The 16499-nt window shown below is 40.9% G+C and overlaps 1 protein-coding gene and 1 long non-coding RNA gene across 2 annotated transcripts; one reads left to right on the top strand and one right to left on the bottom strand.

The window, feature by feature from the left end:
• Positions 1-7358: 7358 nt before the first annotated feature.
• On the top strand, positions 7359-10650 carry LOC134859502 (zinc finger MYM-type protein 1-like). The gene is made up of 4 exons (XM_063876012.1): positions 7359-7386; positions 7643-7741; positions 7942-8022; positions 8199-10650. Exon 4 carries the CDS (start codon positions 8255-8257, stop codon positions 10529-10531), a length of 2277 nt encoding a protein of 758 aa, XP_063732082.1. The 5' UTR covers positions 7359-7386; positions 7643-7741; positions 7942-8022; positions 8199-8254; the 3' UTR covers positions 10532-10650.
• A 2599-nt stretch (positions 10651-13249) lies between these two features.
• Positions 13250-14198, bottom strand: LOC134859283 (uncharacterized). The gene is made up of 3 exons (XR_010165072.1): positions 14047-14198; positions 13624-13701; positions 13250-13449 (listed from the first exon to the last, which is right to left on the bottom strand). It is a non-coding gene; the product is annotated as an uncharacterized LOC134859283 (long non-coding RNA).
• Between the last annotated feature and the right edge of the window lie 2301 nt (positions 14199-16499).

Here is a 16499-nt window from a genome sequence, read left to right as displayed (position 1 = left end):
GCACTAGTTTGTAAAAAGACGATATATCAGACCTTCATACACAAAACAATTGTTTGCAGCTGTTGGTTTGGGATTTTTTATTTTTTAGGCACAAAAGAAATATCCCGAAGTTTGTCTTTTACCACACCATGTCACAATGTTCCTTTACGTTAGGGGGCTATGTTTAAAGGATCGCAATCCTGCAGCATTTTTCTAATACATGACATAATTTGAAGAAAGGACTGGTTTGGATCTTCCTTCCAAATGTCGTTCAGCATCCTTTAAGCATTGTTCACACTGTGCCTCTGCTGCCTGTCATCCTGCTGGAGCGCATCACTTTGAGAAGTTTGGAGCCACTTAGTCAACTTGGTAGATAAGGGACCAGTGTTATCGCAGGCTCAAACCGGAGGCTCAAATTAAGCTAGTGGTCGTAAACAATATGCAAATCAGATCTGACCCGGTGCCAGCCAGCCACTTCGACTCTCTGAGCATATTCATGAAGTCTACTTCAAGACAGTGTGCATTACGATTATGAGTTCAAATCATTCTGCGCCGCTCACACACCGCACCCGACCCCCCAACAATTCATTTCTATGGACAGGCACAGTCCTGTGATTCATGTTAATATTCCTTTTAGATAATGCAAGTGTTTAGCTGGATAGCGAGAGAGGGAGAACGTATAAGAGGAGGTCCTAAATGAGATGTGATTTATGTTGTATGGAAGGGGCTCTTAAATAGAAAGTGATTTATGTTGTATGTACAGAGTAAATGGTTTCGTTAAAGTTCTCTGGGCTTACTAGTTAGGAAATAATAAATGTTTTCCATAGTGTCTTTCTGAAGGTACAAACACAGACAAATACCTCTTGGGCCCTCCCAATCGCTTTTATGTTGCAATTTCTGAAAACCTTGTTCTGGACCTTCAACTCTTGTTGTGCATCCAGTGTACAACATTTCTATAAAGTCTTGCCCCAATGTTCCCAGTGCGGACACAGAATCAAGCAGCGATGAACGGGCCCTCAACAATACAAACTGGCACCGGTCTGCATGATGGGGTCATCAGACGTGGACCCTTGTTAAACATTTGAGGTTTTGGGCCGATGGGACATACAGCATCATTGAGTTTCGTGGCAAGGAAAGTGTTACCGTGACAACAGCGTGTGATGAAACTTCACAACTGGCATGTTACATACACTATATAGACACAAGTGTTGGGACACCTACACATTACACCTACAGGAGCTTTTATAACATCCCATTCCAAATTCTTAGGCATTAATATGAAGTTGCACAAAGTTGAATGCATAGAATAGTCCGGAATGACTTGGTAAGATGAAGCATTAAGAATCCTCTTCACTGGAATGAAGGGGCTGAGGCCAACCCCAGAAAAACATCCCATATACACCTGTGGCAATGGGACTAAAGGAAACACCTGAATTCAAGGATTAAGAGGAGTGTCCCAATACTTTTGTCTATATAGTGTAGATGTACTTACCCAATTGCGTATGTCTATGTAAGAGGATTTGTGGCACAAATAGAAGATGGATTATGCAAAAAGCAAAACGGCCTTGCAAGAACGCTGGGATACTTTATATACTGTATAGAAAGACAAAACAAATTCAATTGGAGGCAAGCTCTGCCAAGGCTAACAGGGTGAACTAAGTCTATAAGCTTCCCAGAGTTTTGGAACCATTTACAGATGTTTGACCAACTGTATATTTAACAGATATATTTCAGTTACAGCGTTATTTATGAAATATCATTTTAAGAGCTGTTAAAAGATTTATGTAATGTCATATTTAAATAACTTTGGGTTGATACAGACACTTTTTGTGAATGAACATGTCAGCCTCCACCTGTGGGGGGCTTTAAATGGACCAGACACTTGTGAGTACTTGGGTTAGATAGAAGCCCTACAGTTTTCCTACAACACTATTTTACCCCATTAAGTCGATCACAATATTTGGCACATTGACACAGCAAAGTATTTTTGCGCATTATTGTCACCCTATTTTTGATGATTGCCTGATGACAATAGTGATATTTGGATTCTGGATACATCTGTTTTTACTGGACAAGTCAACTGGAGTTTATTGTTTAATAAATAAGAATTTTCTGAATTAAACAACATTTCTGTAAGTGCTTTGGAAATGTGTGTCTGAAACCGTCACCTGACCTCATGTGGCCTCGGAATGAGTTGAACCCAGGATTTGTTACTTCAGGAAGTTTTGGTTCAGGTCGCCAGTACAGATTATTCTTAAGAGAGACTTCCAATGCGTGGGAGCGGCTCCACTGAGGGCTCTGTCCCCAGGATGGTGTGGGGGGTACTGAGCAGGCCTGTCTGAGGTAAGTGTTTAGGAGGATTATGTATAAGATGCAGGGCTGGACTGGCAGCCAGTGATGTGTTGCCAGAGCTTGGAGCAGGTTAAGATGCTGGGAGCAGAGGTCTACTCAACCCTGCTGCTCTCACTGTCTCATGTCCAGGTGAGGAGGATTACTCTAAAAATGTTATTTGTTACAATTACGTAAAAAAATGTCATCAGCAATAGAGTATCAGAATGTAAAACCTGATGATACGGACTGAGACAAATGTCCATATATCATTTGAGAATTTGTTCAGCTGTGAAAAAGGATAACTAGAGACACTGACTAACTGGCATACATTACATTGCCTCACTTTTTAGTTGGCAAAATACATTATACAAAATATGTTTTGAGTATACATTATATATTTTGTATACCTTTATATATTGTTCAATAATCAGCTGGAGTGTAAATGTTTGCTTTAAGACCAACTGAACCTCTGTTGTCTGGTGTTCCAACAGTCTCCCTGGTCATCACATTATCCAGCTCTACAAAGTGTATTGAAAAAACCACACACTTATACGCATATTTACTCACTCAGCATGATTGTATTTCTGTCCTCAGGGTCTGTTCTCCGTCCAAAGAGCTGTCATATGGCCCTCATCAAGGCGTTCCCCGGGCCCAGGCGCTGGTTGGCTGTAAAGGCGTCTGCCACCATCCTGACAACGATTGGAGGGGCAACTGTGACTCCCAATATGGTTGGCTTTGTGTGTCTGTTTGTATGTGTTGGGAGTCGACAAAGCATTATGTCCAAGTGTGGAGCAGTGTGGGTTCCTATCAGCAGTGTGAGTGAGTGGGAGCCTGATTGGCGATTTTCTAATGAAAGATTGTGCAAAGCAGCATGTGGGGAATTGGCTGAGAGCTGTTTACAAGCGGCTGTGTTAGCTGAGAGATGGCTGGCAACTTAACAGGGGTTACCTGAAAACACTGACCCTCCACAAAAAGGAACACTTACAGTAAAGTGGCGTGGCCAACCAGAATGAAAAACAAGGGGTAATTGAGATTAACAGAATAGAAAAATACAATGATCAAACCCAAATCCCCCCACCTTTGACCTCGGCTGCTTGCAGTATCTATGAGTCATCAGCCCTTAGCCACTGCTTGACCTGAGCCAGGAAGTAACCTCCCCTGACAAGCACGGTAATAAAGAAAAAGAACATTATTAATACACACACATACGTGTGCTAAAATGTGTGCAAATGAAGTAAATAATGACAGGTTTAAAGAAAATGATGAGTTGTACTATGATTAAAATAATTAGGGGTGTTAGTTGTTGACTGTAACTGAAATGAAGTGAAGGTGCAGTGGACCTGCTTTGTTTAATCCACAGGTGACAGGGTTTTGTTTAATCCACAGGTGATGGGGTTTTGTTTAATCCACAGGTGATGGGGTTTTGTTTAATCCACAGGTGACGGGCACAGAAAGCAAAACCTCTGTCACCTTTAGTGACAAATCGAGATTTTTGAACAATCGATAGGGCCATGCTGGGGGATCTCAGGCAGTGCTCAGGCTCATATGGAGTTAGCAGATCACAGATGCGGGCAGGAGCCCGATCATTCAAGGCTTTAAAACCAAGCAGTCAAATCTTCATATCAATCGTTGAAGTCGCAGGTCACCAGGGGAGAGCAGCAGGGGTCGCTGGATTGTGGTCCGTCAGCAGTTTGTTTCAGTTTGCATTCTTCAGATGTTCCGCCTGCTGATACCTCAATAAAGTGAATTTTTAAGATTTAGAAGTGAACACAGGGTGACCATTAGGGGTGTGGAAATTAACCATTTCTAAGATGCATCGCGATGCGGACGTGTACGATTCTGCATCGATGCAGTGACAGGACATAATCGATTATAGCGTAGTAACATTGCTTCTTGATTTTCCGGCAGCAGCCGGAAGGTAACGTTTGTTTTTACTTTATTTTTTTTACTTTTTGTCTGTCACTCAGACACTGACGCAGAGATCAAGGAACAGAAGTGACAGCGGCACAGCGACACCAAACACGGAGCAGTCTGCTTTATCCACCAACAGAAGCAACACAGTCCCAGAATGACCCGCTCTGTCGCTGCGGCTCAGAGACACGCCTGACATGCGTTACCGTCATGTCAGGTTTTTGGTGGATTTAACCAACTCTTGGATTGCAGAGTATAAACGTCTTCTCATGATCTTCAGACGATAAATACTTGTTACACAGTTACCACAGTAACAAGGCAGGGTCCGTGACAGGTTTTTTTTTAAAGTCTTGGCTTTCAGACTATTAAAATATTGCTAAATTCAAATTATAAATACTTAAAAACTTCTTGATCTAAAAAAACAAGAAAAACCCTTATTATTCACTTAAAGCAAATGCTGATCTCTGATTAAGATATGATGAGTCTAACTTGTTCTCATAAATGCATGGGATTTGTGAAACAGTAAGACAGAGAAAGTAAGTGTGTTTTTGTTTCAGTATGCTGTTGTAAATATTGCTGTTGTCTGCTGTGTTCAGACTAAAGTCAGGTTTGTGATGCCACATTAAGGACATTCAGGTCCTTTTGAGTTGAACACAGTTGAAGCTGCAGCTAAACTGCAGAAGTATTAGTTTGTTTTTTGAGGATAGAACAATTTCACACTTATGGAGGCTACCCCTTACAATTGATTTATTTTGATTTATAATTTATTGTCAAGACATTTATGTTATTGATTTCTGAAGCACTTTCTTAATAGTTCATATTTATCTGACTGCTTGTATTAATTGAAGAAGCTATGTGCAGTAATATAGAAAAATTGCGGATGCATCGTGATATCAAAACGAATCGAATCATTGACAGGATAATCAGAATCGAATCGAATCGTGAGACCAGTGAAGATGCACAGCCCTAGTGACCATACCCTAAAACCCACATTCTACCTCTTACATTTTTGGTCCAGTTTTTTAAAGTGGACCTTCCTCTAAAAAAAGTGTTCCCTGTTGTTTTTGACATAAGATAGGTCAATATGAGTTTGTGAACTTTGGTAGGTTTGAAAACTATGGAACTTGTCTGCTGTATGCAATAGCCAATGAAAGAAAATAGGCGGAAGTTATGGGCCAATCTGAAGTCTCCGTCAGTGTGTCGTGGCAAAGCTTAATTAGTATTCATGGCTCCGCCTACTTGGTTTGTAACCGCCCATAGAATTTTTGACAGAACCAGCAGAACGAAATCCGGTGACGAGCAGACCCGCTTTTCAGACGCAGATGAATTGTGGAGCTGTTGTGGGAGTTGAGCCGCAAGCACACTGCTTGCCACTGCAAAGCAGCAAGCTAACTCTATCAACGCTACACTACCAAGCTTTCAGGCTGTATGCACACTAACTTTACCTGAACTGTGCAGAAATGCGTAGATGTTTTTTCATCACAACACGTTAACCTCTTAGCCCAGACGCAGCAACTTGTAAGAAACAGCGTCTCAGGGCATGTTAACATTTAACAACCTATTAATGTGGCATACCCACTTAACGGGAAGACCATATTAACCATATTTACCAAAACGACACATAATTCCAACAACAAGCGTCTAAATCAGCACTGAACGAAAACGAGCTAACGCTACATAGCACTGAGTGAGCTACGGCCAGGCCCGTCGCGTTCAGGTAGGCATGGTAGGCAATTGCCTAGGGCCCCCGAGTAGGAGGAGGCCCCCCAAAGACGACAGGTTAAGATTTTTTTTTTTTTTTTTTTTTTTTTTTTTCAAAATTCAAAGAAAAGTCTGATACAAATGCAACATGAATCAAACAACATGCATACCAATAAGACAGGTCATGTATTCAACAGCAATGACGATTTTAAATAGCTTCATAATAATAAGCAGTCATCTGTATATGAAGGGCTCTGCTGCGACTGCGAGGGCAGCAACAGCGCCTCCCTAGAGCATGCGATGTCCGAAAAGCGCAGCGACACATTGTAGTCGAAATACCCCAGCTCGAGGGGGCCCCCCTTTCCCATGCATTAGCGCGACAGCGTCAAGTGCAAGTGAAAAGTGAAAAATTAAAATGAAGCGAAATTATCTCTCCGGCAATCAAAAAAAGAAGAAGAAAAGGGAAGAGGAGCAGAAAAGAAAACAAGACACCGGTAAGTAGAATATACACAATCAACATGAAAATTGTGCCAGGCAGGGTATACCATATTTTGCTAGAGTAGCGAGGTTGTAACGACGACTAGCTAGGAACCAGTGGTTTGGCATGCTAGCATGCTAACCAAACTTAAACTGCTACCTTTGACTTCACTATAAGTTCATAACGTTATCAGCTGGCCAAATTGATCAACGATTAATTCCTCTTAATATCCTAAATAAACTTCACATATGTTTTCAGTCGTTAGAGCCTTGAGACAACCAGTGAAATAGTTATTCCTGTAGTAGCTAGCTATTTAATAGGAGATTAACATGGGAGTTTACAATAATTTTGCTAGAATACCATTGGGTTGATTTACTTACTTTATTTACATTTTAACGGTTAACATCCCGGCGCAGATCAGCCACATGAAGAAAACAGCCACTTTAGTGTCAATTAATCCTTTTCTAAACCTATTCTGCTGTTTGTTGTTGTTGGTCTCCATGATAGCTGTAAATACCACTGGACCACCGTTAAAAACTGTACCGATAGCTTTGAGCTTTTTCTATGGGACACAGACAGTACACAGACACACACAGACACACCACGGGTGCGGGGATGGCGCTGTTGCCACTCACAGAATTGATTTCAGGAAAACAGCTCGTCTTAGTGACTGTATTTCTGTTTTCAAACCAGTGAAAACGGGATTATTGTAAGATTTTATTATTATTATTTTTTTTACTTTTTTTTGGTGAAGCAGTGCTTCACCTGTAGTCGTATAGAAACCGCCACTAAACCGCCTAGTAGGAACTGTGTGTAATGCTTTTAATATCTATTTCACCACAATTATCAGACTGTAAAATGATAGGATTTCAAAAGCATTTGAAAAATAACCAAGCTAATCATACAGTACTTATTCTTTCTCCAAGGGGCATTGCTGAAATTTCTTCATCCCGCTCTACCAAGTGTTGTCTCTGGTGCTACTGAAGGTAACGTTCTTTTCTACCTATTATTAGTGCCTTCTATCAACACACTTGATGTTATCAAAATGACTTTACATTTTTCTAATTCAAGTCATAGTTGTGTGTATTCATTCCACTTGCCCACAGAGTCTTCTGGACATTTCAAATATGTGGGACATTCACTAATGTTAATGAATAACTGAGTTGTTGAGATCAATGCATGCAAAATGTGCAATATAAATAAAAAGAATATTATTTATGTATTTATTTATTTTTGCACCAGGGCCATCAACATCGTCTTCGTCACATGTTTATGAGGAGGAGCAAGTGGAAGACAACATTGCGGCGTCCACACCACTTCCCAGCAGTGGTTCAACAGAAGGTGCATTAAGCCGCACAATTTCAACTTATCACCTATCATAGTGACCCAAAGTTATAGCAGCATGTGCTGTGAAAGTGTATTAAAATGACCATTTGCTATAAAGCGTTACACAAGTAGATCACCATACCTTAAGCATTTAGTTGTCGTACTTCACACATGAAACTGTGCCATGAATTAATTTGTAATTACATATTTTTCAGCAGTGCCATCAACTCCATCACGACTTGAGGAGGAGCAAGTGGAAGCATCCACACCACTTCCCAGCAGTGGTTCAACAGAAGGTGCATTAAGCCGCACAATTTCAACTTATCACCTAACACCCATGTGCTATGAAAGTGTATTAAAATGACCCTTTCTTTTTAAAGCATTATACAAGTAGATCACCATTCCCTAGTTGCTGTACTTACCACATGGCAATTGTGCTATAAATTAATTTGCAACTATATGTTTTCAACAGTGCCATCAACTCCATCTCCACTTCATGAGGAGGACAAAGAGGAAGATGACATTGACATGGCAGAGACCACCCCACCATCCAGAACTGGGGTACCTGTAGGTATTGCAAGCACCACATTAAGTGATGACCCAGGATGTTGGCCCAGTGTCCTAACAAGCAGTATGCGCTGTGAAATAGTCAAAAAAGGACCTGTGCAAATCATGGACATTGAATTCCCGCAAAACTTAGACAATCCTCCTCGAAGATTCACCAAGGACAGTTACAAAAGAACCATGAAAAATGGTGAGAATATACATCGATCGTGGCTGGTGTATTCCATCCACACAGATGGAGTGTTCTGTTTCCCTTGTACTGTTTTCGGGAAGCGTGAGCGTGACAATGCCTTAACGACCTGTGGCTACGGTGGATGGAAGAACCTTTCCTATCGCCTAAAAAAACACGAGTGCACAAAGGTGCACTGTGACAATGTGAAAAAGTGGCACGACCTTCAGAGGAGACTGCAAACCAGTACACTGATTGATCAAAGACAGATGGAGTTGATGCAACTTGAAGTTGAACACTGGAAAGGCGTGATTCGGAGAGTGATTGCCATAGTTTCCCATCTGGCAGAACGCAACCAGGCTTTGAGAGGAACTACCAGTACCGTGTATGATCGCCACAATGGGAATTTTCTGGCTCAAGTGGAACTCCTAGCACAGTTTGATCCGGTAATGAATGAACACATCAGACGAATACAATGCAAAGAGACAAAGGTGCATTACCTGAGTGGAGTCATTCAGAACGAAATCACTCAGCTGGTCGGAGACAAAATCCTACAGGAGATTGCAAGAAGAGTGCACAAAGCAAAATACTTCTCCGTGATCATGGATTGCACTCCTGACATCAGCCACAAGGAACAACTTTCTGTTGTTCTCAGGATTGTCAACTGTGAAACACCTGTTTCTATTGCTGAGCATTTTTTGGGATTTGTACATGTTGAAGACACAACTGGTAAAGGGCTCAGTGAAATCCTGCTTGACCAGTTGGAGAAGCACAACCTCAGCATTTCAGATTGCCGTGGGCAGTCATACGACAATGGCAGCAATATGATGGGCCACAAACAGGGTGTGCAGGCAAGAATTTTAGAGCTGAACAACAAGGCGCTATGCATCCCATGCAGCAGTCACACACTAAATCTGGTTGTGTCAGATGCTGCCAAGTCTTCAGTGTTGTCCATGTCTTTTTTTGGTATGCTGCAACGACTGTACAACCTTTTCAGTTCCTCTGTGCACCGCTGGGCAATTTTGAAGCAGCATGTGAAGCAGCTCACCCTTAAGCCACTTTCAGGGACGAGATGGGAGGCCCGAATTGACAGTGTGAAGGTAGTGCGGTACCATCTACCTGAAATACTAGACGGACTGTCAGCACTGGAGACATATGCTACAGAGAAGGGGGACTCAGAGACCATGTCCTCAGCAAAAAGCTTACATGGTGAGCTTAAAACATGGTCCTTTCTTCTGTGCACAATAACCTGGTACAACGTTTTGTATCAGGTTAACCATATGAGCAAGCTCCTCCAGAGCCCGGATGTTTCAATGCAAACACTGAAAAAAGAAACCGAGGGAGTGACAGAGTACCTAGAAGATTTCAGGGAAAATGGACTCGCATCAAGCCAAACGGATGCAATGGAGATTGCAGAAGATCTGGAAATTGAGAGGAAATTGCCTGAGAAAAGGCAACGTAAAAAGAAAAGGCAGTTCCTTTACGAGAGTACAGATGAAACCCAATCGACCCCAGAAGAGGCCTTCAGAAGGGACTTCTTCCTGCCTTTGGTTGACACTGCCATCACCAGCCTAAAAGACAGATTTTCCAGACTGGAGGGGGTGTATGCCCTGTACGACTTCCTGTTCAGCATTGATATCATGAGGGCCACAATCAAGACTGGGAAATTGCATGAGAGATGCAGGAAAGTGGAACAAACCCTCCATGATATTGATGCAGACGACTTGGCATTGGAGATCAACTCTGCTGTCCACACCTTTCCAGATGAAGTATCCAGGTGCCCATTTAAAATGCTGGACTACATATACAGTGAGAAGCTGTTGGACCTGTACAGCAATTTAAGCATTGCACTGCGCCTACTTCTGACCCTTCCTGTCTCGGTTGCCTCCGGAGAGAGGAGCTTTTCATCTCTGAAGCGCATAAAGAATTACATGAGGTCAACTATGAGCCAAGAGAGGCTCTCTGGACTGGCACTCATGTCAATTGAGAGTGACGTCCGCAGGTCTTTGGACTTGGAGGGGATTGTGTCTGCATTTGCTGAGGCCAAGGGCCGCAAGCAGCAGTTTCAGTAGGAAATAAAAAAAATAATAAAGGCTACTTTTCAGTGTATGTTTGACCTCTTTTGTGATTAAAACGCACAGAATTGCGGAAATTTTTTTTTTAAAGGCCCCCAACAACTTCTTTGCCTAGGGCCCCCCAAAATCCTAGAAACGGGCCTGGCTACGGCAATTGTTTTACTTCATGCTATCTGCACAAACCACATATCATATGAAGCCTGAGATTCCACAGATTCCATTGGTATAAGTTTCATCACTGTATGGTCAAAACTCACTGAACTAGCAGCCAAGAAAGAGCAAGAAAAGAGCTTCACTTTACAGAGCCATAGCTATAAACAGTCTTTGCTGTTTGTGATCCAAAGTTGTGTTCAATGTCATAAAAACGCTGCTGAAGGTTAATCCAATGTCTCTGTGTCACTTTGAAATGATTACTGATAATCCATCATTATTTATTTGTAATAAACTGGTACGGCGCAACAAGCAATGCCATTTTTTCACAGGGGCGGGACATTTGACAAATCTCTGAGCGGTTGGCCAATCACAGCAGAGACGCCAGCTAACCAATCAGAGCAGAGTACGCTTTTGCAAAGGTGGGGGCATGGGCTCTTCAGAGCGTTTTCAGACGGAGTTAAAAGTGGTCATTTATGCACAGGCAGTGTGAGGAAAATAAAGCACTTTATAAACATTGAAGCATGAAAACATGTCATAGTGGAGCAACAACATACAGATATGGACCTGAAAAGTAGCATAATAGGGGACCTTTAAAGTAAGAAATAAAGGGTTTTCCACAACAATACAACGCATACGTATCAAGGTCATAATTGTTGTGTTTCCAATCCCAAATCCCCCCTCTCTAGATGATTAGCGAAATTGTCAATAATAGGACATGTCTCTCGTGTGTGTTAGGCCATTTCTTCTCACTTAAGATTGTGTGAACATTGCTGAAGATGTATTTGAGAAGTTGTTATTATATTACATATCATACTTGGATGATACCACATACTCAAGGTTCAATATGTTGTGCTATTGCACCTTCATGACAGTTTCAAGGCATCCTTACAATTTTCATCTTCAAAGATATGATCAAGGGCACACAGAGTAAGGTTATCTGGTTATTAGTCTCAAAAAACCTTGCTACATAATAACTTTCCACATCTGTAAAATCCTGTCCTGAGTATTCCAAAATGTTTTGCAGTGTTTAAGTGTTTTACTCATTTTACTTGAACTAAGCTCAGGAGCATATACACTTATCTGCTCAACATTAGCATGATAACAAAGGCTTGTAAACTCTTGGTCTGGTTAAGCAGAGGTGGAAAAGTATTGAGATTATTTACTTATGTAAAAGTACTAATACAGCACTGTAAAAATACTCAATTGCAAGTAGAAGTACTGCGTCGAGACTGGTACTTAAGTAAAAGTATTGGTAGTAATACAATATGGATAATGTAAATCTTCATATTTAAGAAGCTGGAACTGAGAATTATTTCTGAACAAAACCTTTTGTTGTTAACCCACTCACAGTTTAAGTTACATAAATGATGGTTTAGATGGTTTAATTCCAAAAAATCATATTTTAAAAGATTTTACAAAGTATTTTGTGAAAGTAACTAGCTGTAAAATAAATGCAGTGGAGAAAAAAGTACAACATTTGCTTCCGGAATGTAGTAGAGTAAAGTAGTATAAATGAAAAAATACTGGGGTAAAGTACTTCAAACTCCAGTACAATACTTGATTCAGTGTACTTAGTTACTGTCAACCACTGGGGTTAAGATACTTGAAGTACAAAGTTCACAAAAGAGTAAACCAGAGCTGTTGACACAAAAGGTGACTATCTACCACATTTCGTTGATGGCTTCTCACAATAAAAGGACCTTTTTCTACAGTAGCCTTATTGCATTGCATTAATAATTACTGCCTTAAAACGGTGCAACTTTTGTGCCTAATGGTATAATTGCATCTGCTCTTGATGTTTCTGATTGGTAAACAATTTAGCGTTGGCAGCATGAGTCTAAAAAGATATGTATCAGCTTTCAAAGACATCTGTCAAGACTGACACAGTAGGACATACTTGCATACGCACCACCAGAAACTCTTTCATCCCCTGCAGCCATTCGTAACAGGGTCAAGGGTACTCACTTTGATGGAGCTATTGTTCGCCTGTTGTCTTCCAGCAGAGCAGAAAGCCAGAGCATTAAAGTCTTCTGCCAAAGCTGTCTTTCCCACCAAGGACGTGACCGGTCCGGGTGCCTGCAGGCCTAGACTCACAGTTCATATAGATTATTCATGAAAAGGAAGAAAAATAGAAGGGAGGTGAGCAGAGTGGAGATCTTGCAACCCAAAAATGTCGTTAACCCACATATTAAATTCTCTTGGACTTGGAAATACAAAACTATTTTCACGGATGGAGGGAGCTATTAGCTAGGTCACACGATTCAATTTTCTAGCACAGTTTTAACCTCTCCACAAAACAAGACTTTCATTTGGCTTTAACATATCAGGGCTGGAAGGGTTACTTTAAATGTAATCCATTACATTTACTAGTTACCTGTCAACAATGTTTATCAGGAATGTAATCTGTAACAAAATATAAAAGTAATGTATGGATTACTTTCCGTTACTTTTTAATATTAATATTTTTAATTAAAGTAGCCTAAATGAAACCCAAAAAGAAAAAGTCTCCATATAAAATATAGATTTTTATTTGACAATGTATTGTAACAATGTAAACCTGCTAGTTATCAGCATCTTTTCAAATGTAACAGTAATCTGATTACTTCTTTTTTTAATGTAACTGTAAGGGAACACAGTAAGCTTGTGTATCCTGATTCGGTAATCCTTATATACAACCCATTACTGTCCAAGCTTGCTGGTCGTCATGGCTGGGGGAGGCCCTCGGGCTAAAATCCAATGTGGATCCATGCTGGAATGAAAACCTGAAACGTTGACTTTAATTAAATGTTTTATGTCAACAGATTTCACACAACTGTATATGGTTTGTTCAAATAAATTGTATTAAGTTTAGATAAAAAATATTAGGTTTAACTAATGTCGTAACCGTGAATGGCGTTACCTATAAAAGCATGCAATATTCAAGTACATTTTCCCACCGTTGCAGTCCCTACACTGAAAGCAGACAGCTCTCCACACAGGCCCAGGCCTGCGCCACCGAGGACGAGGAGCCCAACCTAAGACACAAAAGTAGAATAAACATATTGCCATATGCTGCACAAATGAAGACAAACGACAGAAATATAAACAAAAAAAACGCTATAGATCAGTGGCTGGCCTGGTCCTTTTGAAAAAAGAAACAGACATAACATTAGTTGCCAGCATCATTCACATACTCAAAAACGTGAGTCACACTCTCACAGCTCAATCCTGCTGGGGAAATTATTGATCAGTATCCCGGGTTGCTGGGATGTGCACTAAACTCTGTAAAAAACACATAAATAGGTTGCTTTGAAACAAATAAATAGGTTGCTTAAATACAGTTAAAACTTCCATTAAAAAGCAAAGTGTTCGTCACAGACCCGGTCTCGTTCTTTCCCTCCGTCATCAGGTAACACTTCGTCTTTCACTCGCCCTAGTAAAACCCAAGCTGATATAAGCCACTTGCGTACGTAGGGTTAGGATTAGTGAGTGGGTGAGAGGCTTTCATGGACTGACGGCAAACGTTTATTACTTCCTGTTTACCGGCAATGTAACCGCATCAGGTGACAACGTCATGTGACAATGACGTCATATTCCCACACTAAATATTATTGCGTTTAACTAACCTAATACAGTCCTGTGAAATCTGTTGACATGATACACTCCTTTGAGTCAACGATTCAGGTTTTTAGTCATTAGCTAACTTACATTAAGAATCTCCCGGTTCAGCACTGCTTCCAGTATCTATGCAGCAGTTACTGACATTGGAAGGCCGTAGAATAAATGGTTGCCCAGTCTGGTCTGCATTTAGAATAAATCTGATGATATCGCTAGCATTCATAACGGACCTCCGGAAAGTGTGTTGGTGAGGAAACCGTGTCCCTGTCATGCTGCACTATTTCATCCTTGAATTAGTACCAATCACTGCGGATTCTGCTGGTGCGTGGTTTCGGCTGTAGCCTACTCTGCTTCATGGCGACACAGTACAGTCACATGTGACAGCTGTCTGGTCCTGTTCTGCTCAGCTCTGAGCCGTAAGTAATTGGCAAAGCCGTACAGAAGGGAACTTTTACTGCGCTTGTTGAGTATTAAGTGCCGTTTTGGATTTACATCCTCACGCGTGGAACGACCCATATCGGCTTCTAGTGTTGATTGTTTGTTGTGAAGCACGACACATCAGTCACTGAGATGACACCATACATCATCATGCCCTTCGCAGCAACCATAGTGGCCCTAATCAATTGGTGAAGATAAGAGTTCTATGGAACATTCCGACGGATTTACAGCACCATTATGTCAGGAGCACGACGGAGCACTGGTAAAACTGCACAGAGCCTTGACATTTTTCCAACTCTAACCTTTATCAGCAGTTTGGTATTGTTCCCTCTGTCATCTCCTTTCCAGCACTCTCACATTGTGTCTAAGTTCTCTCTGTTACTTTGACCAACTCTCCTTTTTTTTCTTTTCTCCATGCCTCTATTTTCCAGAGTGCAGTAGTAAACTATGTTGATCAATGAGAATGAGCCATAAATCTAAATGGAAATGCAGCCATTGCCTTTTAGTCTGTAAATGGATGTATTTTCCCAGGTCTCTAAAAGCACAGCCAGGTGAATTATAGGAACCAGCGCGTTGTGCGGCTGTGAGAGAGCTGCCTTGCATACTGATCAGGCTGATGAATGCCACATCCACCGGACATATGGCATCACTTGTAGGCACACAAAGTGAGAGAACAGATATGACGGCAATACAATAAACATTTGGTATTGCCAGCTGTCCAGATTTAAAATGTGCACTTAAAACTCATCATAAAGTTGAAATGTAATAAACATCCGAGACACATATGTTGATTCTTATTAGATTTCTAAACCAGCGCATGCCTAGAAGACACTATCAACACAGCTGTGCTAGCATCTCCGTGATAAGAGTTCATTTAGAATTGATATATCAGAGAGAGCAGCAGACTGGTGAGTATTTCATGGCTGTTTTTGTGCTGACTCATTAGTGCTGTGGACACACACTATTCATTATCAAAACAAATGGTAAACAAGGAGGAAAAGGCTTCAGTTTTAAGTAACAGCAAATCAATACAAAGGTACATCAGGAAACAAAGATATAATATAAATATCAAAATAATACTTATAATACAACGGGAAATAAGCATCAAAGGCCATCTTTGAAGTAGAGGCCTGGTGGTCCCCAAAGTTCAGTAAAACAAAGAAATGTGGACAAACAGGTAAACCTTAATCCGTTATCAGGGCAACACAACTCGAGAGAAACTATTTGGAAATGAGTCACATAAAATCGTACTCACCCTGACATCACCAGGTGTTTCCAGATGTTTCCTACTGCAGCCAGCACACTTCATCAGAGTCTGACACAGGAGGCTGTCTCTGAAACACAACACTATTCTCCTCATTTTACTCCCAAACACAGCAGTTGTTTTGAATTGGCCAAAAACAGTAATTAAAAAGCAATGATTATAAAATAAACACAACAGGTATAATATACATGAATAAAAGTTACAGTGCGGTGTGAGATATGAATCTCTACTATAATTCCCACATTTCCACTTCATCTTCTCAGTGTACAGAGGTAATATCAGAGCTGACCTCTGCCCTCCCCAGATAAAAGTGACATTCTACACACAACATGACTCTCAGAAATGCAAGTCATATTATGATCAAAAATGACCGAACGCAAGAGAAGGGTTAAGTGTGAATCTATGCTGCCTGAATTCGCTCTATGGTTTTCAATTACTTTGCCTCATTTGTTCTTTCTTTTAATTCACTAGGTGAACCTTTATGTTCCAAAAATAGTGTGAGTGCGCTCAACT

The sequence above is a fragment of the Eleginops maclovinus genome, chromosome 23 (assembly GCF_036324505.1).
Source record: "Eleginops maclovinus isolate JMC-PN-2008 ecotype Puerto Natales chromosome 23, JC_Emac_rtc_rv5, whole genome shotgun sequence".
NCBI lineage: Eukaryota > Metazoa > Chordata > Actinopteri > Perciformes > Eleginopidae > Eleginops > Eleginops maclovinus.
Note: the sequence above shows the minus strand (reverse complement) of the source record. Positions and strands in the feature narration are given on the sequence as shown.

Bases quoted from the DNA above. Each gene is read 5' to 3' on its own strand.
- LOC134859502 (XM_063876012.1), top strand. From the start codon at position 8,255: ATGGCAGAGACCACCCCACCATCCAGAACTGGGGTACCTGTAGGTATT.